Source organism: Barbatula barbatula (genome assembly GCF_947034865.1).
Source record: "Barbatula barbatula genome assembly, chromosome: 7".
NCBI classification, from domain to species: Eukaryota; Metazoa; Chordata; class Actinopteri; order Cypriniformes; family Nemacheilidae; genus Barbatula; species Barbatula barbatula.
The window spans coordinates 11,252,345-11,264,389 of NC_136770.1; the positions used below are offsets into that span (position 1 = coordinate 11,252,345).

The 12,045-nt window shown below is 37.2% G+C and overlaps 1 protein-coding gene and 1 long non-coding RNA gene across 2 annotated transcripts; both read right to left on the minus strand.

Moving 5' to 3' along the window:
* Nucleotides 1-450: 450 nt before the first annotated feature.
* Nucleotides 451-6,271, minus strand: LOC306896748 (uncharacterized protein; the record flags this gene model as incomplete). The annotated part of the gene is made up of 9 exons (XM_079461015.1): nt 451-1,422; nt 1,668-1,847; nt 1,934-2,119; nt 2,228-2,332; nt 2,898-3,015; nt 3,489-3,551; nt 4,509-4,602; nt 4,848-5,026; nt 6,143-6,271. 9 exons carry the CDS (start codon nt 6,269-6,271, stop codon nt 1,175-1,177), a joined length of 1,302 nt encoding a protein of 433 aa, XP_079317141.1. The 3' UTR covers nt 451-1,174.
* Nucleotides 6,272-6,899: 628 nt separating this feature from the next.
* Nucleotides 6,900-8,081, minus strand: LOC306896123. Its single transcript, XR_013786874.1, has 3 exons — nt 7,972-8,081; nt 7,696-7,761; nt 6,900-7,180 (listed from the first exon to the last, which is right to left on the minus strand). It is a non-coding gene; the product is annotated as an uncharacterized lncRNA (long non-coding RNA).
* Nucleotides 8,082-12,045: the final 3,964 nt, after the last annotated feature.

The window sequence follows — 12,045 nt, forward strand, 5'->3', positions numbered from 1 at the left end:
ATTGTGAACATCTAGATGACAGTCTCCACATCAGATTTGTGGCTTATTTGTACCATGGGATGGAATTTTGGAATAAAATTTACTTTCATTAATGTTCAAGACCTCAGCTCACTGAGCTTCTTAAAAAAACAATCAGCTTGGGTTTTTGCTAAAATGTATATTTTGTAAATAATATTGCTTAAATAATGTTGTTTCTATTTAGATTCTCTGTATAACATGTGGATATGTATATATATATGGTTCATAAATATTTAGATGGTTCCACGTAGTATGTATGCTGCACAGTCAATATTAATCTACAGTTATGCACAGTAAGTACGTTTCGCATATCTATTTTTATATGAGACATGATGTGACGACTTCTGATGTTCCAAAATCGATTTCAGGTTGATTCTCAATGCTCTCAGTTCTCTCGTCTCCTAAGAGTTGATGAGCCAAAGACAAGTCAATAGTCTGACAAATCACATTTGTATTTCGTTAGCATTTACACATATATACACTTGTCTCAGTAAGTGTTTACTGACATCAGTTGCATACATAATATCTACAAGTTTTACAATCTCAGTAACAAAAGAGAGTAAAATATGAGCATATGGTATCACAGATAACAATAGATATTATGCATATAGGACAGCAGATCCTTTCTATATATTAACGGAAGAGTGCACCCAAACATTTTAATGTTGTCATCATTTCCTTACCCTACGGTTGTTACAAACCTGTTTATATTTCTTTGTTGTGTTAGACACAAATTAAGATTTAAACAAATGTTTATCATTTTGGGTCACCATTGATTCCCATAATAGGACAAAAGACTTAGTTGCGAACTTTAATTAAAATCTTAATTTGTGTTCAGCACAACAAAGAAATGTAAACCGGTTTGTAACAACTGCGTGGTGAGCAAATGACAAAATGTGTATATTTGGCTGAACTATTCCTTAAATGTGCATAAATAAATTGATGATACCAAGTCAAAGCAAATGTACAAACCTACATACTATAGTAGATGTTTCAAAAGTTAGGAATAGGAAATACAAAAATGAAAATGTTGTCATTACATACACATAAATATGCATGTAAAATATCCTAAATATATGAATATTTAAATTATATATACATGTGTATTAATTATGTAAACACAAAACAGTCGAAGGAAAAGGAATTACAACTTGAGTCAAGTGACTTGAGTCTCTGCTTCTGCTTCTGCATCATCATCGTCATCCTCAGAGCTGATGTCACTTTGCCAGTCCATTTCTTCCTCCATTTCCCCTTCCTCCTCTTCCACCAGCCTAGGAGTTGGTTCAAGGATGCCTCTGTATGTGCATGCTAAAGTCTTTTGTTTGTGTCTGAGGTCATGCAGTCTTTTCTTAAGAAGAGCGATGAGGCCCTTGGACCCCTCCTCTGTGAATCCATTCGGGTAGCCTAAAAGTACACACATGAAGAGTAATGGAATTACTGTCACACTGAACATTTTATCAGATTGAGTTTATTTATGTTAACACAAATCTAAAATACTAGTTAAAGTACGACTAAAAACAATTCGGATAAAATAATCTTTGAAGGCCACGATTTAGCTTTCGAGCATATACTAGTATGATTGCTTTTTACTTGAAAGTAGTTTGACCTATGAATTTTAAAGTGCATAGAGCCTTATAGTTTACACTTACTTCCTGTTTGTATGCACAGTGAAACGGTGGCCATCAGTGACTGGACCTTTGTTATGGAGTCCTTAAGGTACTGACAGTGCTGCATCATCTCCTTCAGGAGGATCTGCCTTTCTTCGGTCAGTCGTGAGACAAGCATTACTTTGTCAAAGAGCTTCTTTTTGGTCATAATATCGACACCATCTAAAAGAATGAACAAATGCATTAATAAACTAATTTAATGATGATGCATTTTAAATAAATCTGAAAAGTTAAATCTTCATACATACCTGTGTTCTGTTCCTGCCAAGGCCAGATCATGCTCTCTGCAGCTTTGTTAGAGAGATTCTGCACAACTGAATTTGTGTCCACAGGGTCAACATCAGGGTCTTGGTTGTATTTCTGAATCTCCTCTAGCAAGCGTTTCTTTTCTTGGGCAATCTTCTGACTTATCCTATGGCGCTGTTTGTTGCGATCTGTATTAAGAGCAAATACAATTGTTTTACAAATGATCTGTCATGACATGTAATGGAAAGAAACCAACATAACTTCTATTTGCATCCCTTTCATTTAACATAACATACCATTTTGTCTATAAAGGTAGTGCTTCTTTTGACAAATGCTCACAAACAGTGCTTCGATGGAGATCTGCAAAGCATGGGCATCAACAGGACTGGCTGCTGCATTTCCTAAATTAAAGGAAAGAAAAAATAAAAATAAAGACACTTAAGGTCTGTTAATTGCACATGGTAAAGCAGAAACAGACAGACTTTAGGACGATGTTTAGTTCGGACAGCAAAATCTTGTGTTTTCTTATAATGTAATGGGGCCTCCACTGACTGCACGTTTCAGAAACAATTAGGGACCAAGCAACAAAGAGGCATAGGCATCTACGCTCCATGAAGTCTCCATTATTATCATCACTTTTCTAGAGTCCCTGTTTATGGCAGTCTTTCTTGATTTAACTCATAGATGGGGGTTTATGTCGCCTATCCAACATCAAAGGTGGTGACCCCATGACAATCTAATTCTAGATTGAAAAAAACTATATCCTCTGAACATAAGTAACCATGTTCCCCGTAAGGATTAATAAAAAAAGTGAAATCCTTAGGTTCATAGTTCCTTATTGGAAATGGAAACTAGATCTGTAGAAAACAACTGAGATACTTGCACAAAGTATGAGAACTAACAAGTGCCTTTTGAACATATCAGAAATACAAGCTGAGAATGCATGAATGCTGAAAACATGGAGACCTGGACTGGCCCACTGCTTGACATCAGCAATCCACTGCTTTAGCATGTCATCACAGCAATGCAACTGGTCCTGCATCTTCTTCAGGCTCTCGCTGACATCAAATGTCTTTTCTACAGTCTGCAAACGAGCAATATAAAATCCTGTAATTTCGTAAAATAATCGTTCAAAGAACAAAAAGGTATATTTTCCCGTCCGATTTAATACAATAACATATTCAACTACACATACATAGATGAGGTCCTGCACACCTACAATAGCTACATGGGATTACATGTGATGCATTTTTGGTTGACTGTAAATTCAAATTTAATCATTTAAAAAAGTTCATCCTTTTTTAATCCTGGAACATACCTTTTTGTATCTGGAAGACAAGGCAATGTGGAGGCCATTATATTTACGCAGATTCCACCCAATAGCATGGATAGTAAGCATATCGGTTCGTACTATAAAGAAAAATAGAAAAATCACAATAAATAGAAAAATATTGGTATGTGTCTGTTTGCAGGCTTGGGTGGGGTGGAACTTGAGGACAAACCTGACTTGGCCATATACTTTGTGGTCAGGGCACATCTGGAGAGAAAACTATTTACTTGCTCTACTTCTTCACCAAGAGTGGTTCCAGCACCTTCCTGATTTCTTGCATTCCACAGAATCTACAGGAAGCAGTGAACTTGTTATACAGTGTGGACAACAGGGAGATTAATATAAATGCATATGGACACCAGCTATAAAAGACTTCACATATGAACTCATGTACAACTGATAACAGACTCCTGGGTTATTGTTTAGGTCACAGTGTCATTCAATGTGGCACTTCACATTATTTGCTGGCTACATCATTCCCTGAAATGTCGAAGTCATGTAGTTAAAAGCATCACCTCGCATTTTGTATTGTGTGCTTTGGCATGCATCACAGACAAGCAATGTCTCATTTTCTGAAGAGGCTGAAGATGAGCCAAGACCTTTGACACCTTCTCCAGGTATGGCACATAACGGCAGGTCACATCCATGGCCAAAAATGTAGCACTCTGGAACTCTTTTTGGAGAAACATTGGATATGCAAAGATTTCTCCTCTATACATATTCAGACCTTTTGAAAAAAAATGATATGCAAAGATCACATTGCACAGTGAAGAAAAGGCTTCAGATCATCAACGAATATTTTAAATGCAATTTAACAAGACCAATACAAACCTTTGAGGAGGAATCCATGCCTGCAAACAGCGATTTCTACACCTTCTTCATCTAACTTGTTGGCCTGCTTTGATGTCTCCCTTGCTGCTGACCAATGGGATTGCCCACACATCGCTTTTCCTGTAGTCTAACAATGTTTCAGCATGTCAGAAGTTAATTCAAGGACATTAAACAGCAGAACTGTAAACTCAGACACAACAACAATTACAGTATTTACAGGATTGTGCCTTTTATTGCCTGACCACCTAACCCATCTTTCCCTTGTTAATCACTAGATGATAACAAACCAATTCGAATACAGACAATGTGTCACACATATGCGGCAACCAATATTGTGAGTATACTACATTGTTTATAACTTTACTTCCAGTTAGTTATGAAATAAGCCAGAGACCCGTTCCTGATTGAAGACTTACACTTTTGACAGCCCCCCTGACTTCCTCAACAAAACTGGACACCTCGGAGTCTTGAGCTAAAAACACTCCATCAAAAAACCCTGGCTCTTCACTCCTGGAAAAAAATATATTTTGGATAACCACAGTAGTAAGAAGTTTTACACAACATTATATTTATATGGCATATTTTTTAAACAAATGGTACAAACTCTAACACAGATGTCATATTCAATTGCTACAGTAGTAACAGCCTAATTTTAAATAACAAAAGTTATAAAATAACTATATTAATATGATAATGTTAATAGCAAGTACATGTATTAACTACATTGTTTTTTTTTTAATTGGCGCAAAACTCACTGGTTTGTTTTCTGGAACCTGTAGAGTTTTCTGTTGCCATCCACTGAGACTGCCACCATTTCAGGCATACAGGCTGGACAGACAAATGGCTCCATTCCCAGAAGATGGTTCTCTTCATAGCTGCAGTACACATATTGCAGAAAGCTCCTCTGTAAAGCATCTGCATTCACTTTGCCAGTCTGAAATAAGTTATAGTATAGCTTTCAATTTACTATGTACAATACCTAGTTAATGTACCTTTTCAAATGCAAGACAGGTGTAAACGACAAAGCTGTCTAGTATTTTTTTTTGTCCAGTTTATTTTAATAGCCTAAAATATTACAGCCACTTGTGGACCTTGAACTTATGTGGGTATGTTTTAATTAATGCCTTGCTTAGACTCAACCACAATTTTTGCCATATTGTCCAGCATAATAATAAGAGATGCCTTGGGACTTTGCTTTCGGGTTGGCAAAAATATTAAATATTTGTTCGGCCCATCATGTGTGTAGCATGTCATGTCAAACTATGTGTTTGGCATGTCATGTGACCTATGTGCATCACTTCAAAATATGTACCTGCTTCAGACCCGTTGAAAGAGTTTTTGATAAAAGAGACACTTGTGTTTGTTAGAAACCCAGGGGTGTACTCAGAGTTAAGTGTTATCGACTGTCTTGCGAGTATCTTGTGAATGCGAGTATCTCTTTTATCATAAATCCTTTTGACACATCTAGAGGAAGGCACATAGGTGATCCACATATGTTTACTTGATGCACCTAACACACATTTTGACATGACGGGCTTAATAAAAGATATCGATATTAACAAGACGCGCCACTGTGATTACAAATTAACGGAGAAGGAATGCAATGCTCAAGATGCCCACTCTAGCGAAGGAAGTCATGCCTTCCAGTGAAACGAGCTAATCCTCGATCAGTTTTGCTTGATGATTCTCTGGGGCGGGACTCTCATGAGTTGCTCACCAGCCTGTGCGCAGGCGAAGTAGATGATGCGACCTTGAAAAAGGGGTTTATTAGCGCAATTTAAGCTTACAAAGCCAAATTTATGTCAGTTTGTCAGGTCTAGTTATTGACAGGAAATATGTTTAATTGTGATTTCTACCAGTAATTTAAAAAAGATCTGCCTTCCATTTAAGTAGAAATGTGGACTTGTTATGACGTAAATAACTGCCCAGAGGTGTTGCAAACATGTCCGCTGAGCGGCACAACTTCTGTAAAACAGTCTTTGACTTTTGTGCCCCTCTGTAGGAAAAGTCACGGTCCACATCTGATAATACAGCTTCAAATTTTACTCACTCTTCCAAACTGCTCTGTTCTTTGGTCCAGCATTGCTGTGAAGGCTTTCATTGACATTCCTGGAGCTGCTGTCTTCATAGCCTCAAAGGAACGGAACAGATCTTGGTGGAAAAGTGTCTGCGAATGCATGGTAGCTGGCCAGTAACCACTCCTTACAAAGTCACTGATTTCTGGGGCCCATTGCTTATTGCAATGTTTACATGAAAGCACCGGAACGTGAAGATTATAACGACCTGAGAGCACATAAAAGACAAATACATAAAAAGGAAGTAAAGTAATATGTAAAGCTGAGGCCACAAAAGATGTTTTGAATCTTATAAAAAAATGTAAGGCCTATTTATAGTCTTTTAAACAGCCTGATTATATCGTGGTGTGCCCCCAGCTTTATATAAATAATATTTTTTTTACGCAACCCTACCATTTATGCAAACCAGTATGATGGGTCTACCAACAGAGACTGCAACATCACCAGTGTCACAGGAGCAAATCATTTTAGGAAAAGCTGTTGGCAGCAAACAATCTGCAGGAGCCGATGACAATTAGAATGACATTGAATAATGTTGGATTTTGAGGAAGTACTTGAAAAACATAATGCTTAACTTAACAATGTTGTCTTACATCCATTGAAACAGAGACACCAACCTTGTTCACAGATGATGTACTGGTCATCATGGAGTTTCACAAACTCTGTTGGTGGAATGTATTTATAGAAGCCATCTATGGTGGTTTGTCTACTGTGCAGGGTGTGGGATTTATGTACCAATTGATCACAGTCTGTACAAAACCACTCTGAGGGCAAACATTCCCCACAACGGATGATGGCTTCTCTTAGGTGACAGTGATTACACATCCTCTTGACAATATTTTGAGCAGACAACAAGTTGGCAAGGTTTTGTGGCCTCGCTTGTTGCCAACATTGTTGGACCTCTTTTTGCCTTTGACACCAATTGTACGATGGTGGCTGCTGAGCTAAATCTTGTTCCTCAATGCCCTCCAGTGAATCCTGTAGAAGGTCCTCAAGCCTCTGCTTTATAATATCTTTAAAGAGGGAAAGAGAAAAATACATGCATACATACCATAAATGTAACATTGCAATTCCACTACCACTGATTCCTTATGTGCCATTTCCATTGCTTTTAACACAAGGACAGTCCAGTGATAGCAGAAAAAGTAAAGGGTAGTTGGAAATGGGCAATCAATCAAACCCAAGTCCCTGTACATTCTGTGTAGGTGCTGGATGTCAGAAGTTTTGCCCGCCTAACTGTGAAACTGAACAACCAACACATGGTTTTGTTAAGAAACACTGATGCTGTTGATGCAGTTCTCCTACTTCTGTGATGTAAACAGAGCTTAAGCACCAAACTGTGGTAACTTTAATATTTGGGCATGTTTTGGGAGTCGGTGCAAAAAAGATTTTGAAAGGAACATTGTCAGCTGGCTAGTTACTAAACGTAGCAAAATTTAGGTATAATGAGACTACCTTTTTACTTCATTCATATTTTTTGTATGATTCATACCTTATTAAGTGTTTGTAAAGTAGTATTTCTACTTACCAGGATAATCGTAGCTAGTACATGGTAAAGTTGTGATGAAGGAGCTAGCACCCTGAGAAGTACCAACTGTTTGAAAGTAAAAATAACATGAACAACATTAGAAAAACTCTTTCGAACTCTTTGCCAAATGTACAAATAAACATTGAAAAAAGACAAACTTGCAACAAGGACACAATAAAATCTGAATGTATTTGGGATTTTGTTATCATAATGCACCTACTCTAAATCACACATCAACACATGTATTTGACATGCAATTATAAGATGGACACTAACCAGCAGAGGATCCTTTTTTCCTCCGTTTGCTGGTGGTCACACGCTGCCCATCACGGTCCCTCTTCCACCAGGTCACTTTAGGTCGTTCTGTGACTTCAGGCTTCTGAGACGGAGTCTGTGACTGAGTCTGTGACTTCTTTATGGTCATAGCATATAATGAAACATAGATGAGTGAAAATAGGCATTATAAACTAACTGGAAACTAACTAATTAATTACACATTTGTGTAACAAGACTGAAACTTGCCTGCATCTCTTCAACAAATGCATCCCCAAGCTGAAGAACAGCTTCCAGTTTGTTTATATTTTCACCACTTGACATAGTACTAAAACAAAAAAGGTGTTCGTTAGATCTGCCTGAAACCTATAAGATATCATTATCAACTATTTTGGTTTCCGCTGTCTAAATCGTGCTTAAGTGATGACATAAGAACTTAAATAACCCGGAAATAGGAGCCAAGATCAACCCTGGTGTATCGTGGATCTGCAAGCAACTAGTAATGCCTAGTAGTTTAATTATACCAACGATATAGAGATTGCAGGCCGTATGATGCGAAATACTGATCTGGCGTCAGCAATAAGGTTACCGGGACACCGTTGCATATATAGGTTGCATCAACATGCCTTACCCACGGGCACGCTGTATAGGCAGTAAACAGGCTGTCCCGTTGCCCACAATTTGGGAATAAATCCGGTTTAGGAGTGCGGACTGGTTAGTGCAACTAATTGACCCCCGGGGCCCCGTAGGCTAATTTACCACTTCAGTTTAAACATAAACTAACACTAATTCAGTCTGTCGAATAGTAGTGCTGTCATCAGCCATGTCAAAACACCATAAAGCACAGTTTTATTTGTTAGTGTGTTTCAAACTGCAACAGTTAATACAGTAGAATTGATCTTAGGCTAATGTCAATGGTAGGCTAACGTTACCAGCTGTGCGAACTGAGCAGCGCGAAGTTACATTAAGAAACTTCAACGCACGCGCTGCCGTTTGACACATGGCACCATGTAACGTGATGCAGAAACACTAAAATAATTAACCGTAATTATAATTTAATTACCAATAACCTCATTTACAAACTGTGTTGCCCTTACTCACCTGTTTAAAGATGGCACGCATACGGTGAACTGAGCGAAAGGAATATCGCTGGTGGTGACGTCACTGCAGTTGAGATAAGCGTGGTATTTGGACGCATCTGCTCCCCACTGAAGTTAATGGCAGGGATTGGCGTATCCCATGCACGCAAAATGTGACTTTGGCGTATGCAATATACGCCGTTTGAAAGTGTAAAGTCGTGTTATTTATACGCAGGTTGATGAGAACGGGTTGGTATATCATACCTTTATCCCTTCGGTCTGTTTAAGAAAATCTTCTTGGATGCTAGAAGTGTGCACTGTGTGGCTGGGGGCACACTGAGCTGCCTGAAAAGCATCTTTTACTGATTTAGTGACTGTCTCTGCAAGTCCTACAATTAGATCAAAGGAATGCATATTTAACTTAAAGAGATCATCAACTGAAAGTAAAAAAATAGCTATTACAGTAATACTGCAAAATGGTTCCCCTTTTTTTACCCTCTTGCAGTTGAAGGTTCAACCTTCGCAACCGCCGGATCTCCTTGTCCTTTTCTTTAAGTCTCTCCTCTAGGTCCTTTATTTCATTTTTGTAGTCTCTCTTTTGGTTTAGAAAGAGGAAGTTTAGTGGAGAGAATATACAATAGAAAAAATATGGTTAAATATCTGTCAGCAAATAATGATTAATAATAATTCTTTGTCATTCCATAGTCTTTTGTTACACAGATTTAATATATATTTGTTTGTGTTCATCAAAACAATAGAACTGAAATGACATGAGGATGAGTAATTAAACAGTTAAGTTTTCCATTAAAGTATTTTGAAAGTATTTTTAAAGTACATTTAAGTAATATCAGGGCTAAAAAACTTGTTTTGTCCTGGATGTTACAATTCCACAATATGGTTTTGTTAGCTGTTGCCTAAGAATCCAGTAAAAAATCAAGTGTTGGTAAAAATGGTAAAACTAGTCAGAAAAAGATAGACCTATTTTTAGCACATAATTAAGTGTAAACAAAGCAGGTTTTGTCACCTTGGGTCGTTTTGGGGTCCAGTATGAATCACCCTGAGAAACAAGTATATGGAGTGGTGAGTATTAATGATGATGAGTAAAGGATAATGTACAGGGAGCCGGTTGTTATTGTAGAAATAAGCTCTGACAGCGTTATCAGGACCTGATGCAAATCTTGAGGATCTTGTATCATGCTGAAAGAGCTTATTTCGTGATAACAATTGGCTGCTTGTACATTATCCCACTTATTCCAGTTCTTACCTGATAAATTATTGAACATGTAAAAATTATTTGAAATATTTTATTAGCTCATTTTTAATGTAGACCTTTGTCGCAACGACCCATCAAGTACTCCAGCACTGTGTAATAAGCCAAAAAAATATGTATAAACACGGGTGTAAGAGCATACCTCAAACTCCTGGTTTTGAGGACTTTTACCCTTATCATCTGAGGAACCATCATCCTCATTGGAAAATGTAGCCTGACAAATCAGAAAGAATTTGGAAAAGCAGAACAATTGAGGAACAAAAGGAGTAAAAACAAATATATTAAAAGAGACAAAAAATGGGAGAATACCTATTTAAGGGGAATGAATATTCGATTTTCATTATTTTAGGGGGCTGCCATATGATAGTGTAACATACCTCTGGTTTTGATGCAGTCCACATTTTGTGTGTCTCTATCCACTGACTTTCTGCCTTTCTTATTTTCCCAAGGTCCTCTGTATAAAGAAGTTATTGTAATTAACTATTACAATTATTAATGTAATTATAAATATACATTATAGCCATTTTATTTTAGCATAATAAATCCATTTTGTAGTTGACAAAATAATTACAGTAAATAATTATGCTATTATTAACAAAAAAAGTTATTTAAAGTGATAAGGTTTTTGAACTTATCATATTACTGGACAAAAGTTGCCATGATAATTTTCCTGCTAAACCCTATACCAGAATTGTTTATTACTTTAAAACTAATATAAAAGCATACAATAAAGATGAAAAAACATCGTCATAGACTTCACTGTGATATGTTTTAATAGTTAGTTTGTTTAGAAGTATGTATTTTACGTAGTAAAACGAAATTTCCTGTCAGAACAACTTCGGTAAAAACGACCAGTCCTGACTGGAGATTGAAACAGAGTAGGCGCGCGCTTCTAACGTAATGTAGGCTTATTTCCATTCAGCCTGGATTTATTTTGACTTCTCTATGGTACTTTATTACTACGTCACCAATATTAAATTACAACTACAAAAAAGCAATTACATAATGTGTTCGCTAGTTAATATTTATAAATAATAACTTACCGTTTATACTGAGAACTTGGCCCGGAAAAGCTTTCCAACCTCCTTTAGGTGGCTTTGTTCCTAATGCACCGTGTTCCACCAGGCCGATCCTCTTGGGGTCACTTAACATTTTTTTGTCTCTAACATTTTTTTCTGATTCAACACTTACTTTATTTTCTTTAATCCATTTTATAAGCACGTACATGGTTGCAGCTGTATCTTACGGTAGTCTCTGTCTGACTAGATTTACCTTAGCAACGAAAGATGACTAGAGCGCTAATTGCAACCAATCATAACAGATCAGAGTCAATCACATCATCCAATCAAAAGTCAAGTTCTTCTTTGCTCGCGCGCAACTTGAAGGGAGGAGAAGAGTGAGGTGCGGGTGATGTTTATGTTTTCACAAAATGGAGCCTTCAAGAAAGAGGAGGAAGTTACATTACAGAAGATATTTGTGCGATTACAACGAGCCTTTACCACGGACGACAAGATATCGTATGGCTAAAATTGGTAAATTAATTGTCTGGCATATGAAATACATCTTCACCATATAACGTAATTAGGACTCCGCACGAGCGACTCTTAAATGTATTTAAAAGCACGCGTGCGAATGAACTTTTAGCATCTATTTAGCGTATTAATAAAGAATATCTCTAGTTTAGTGAGAGTGAAAACAATAACGTTGCCAGCTTAAAATACTTAAGAT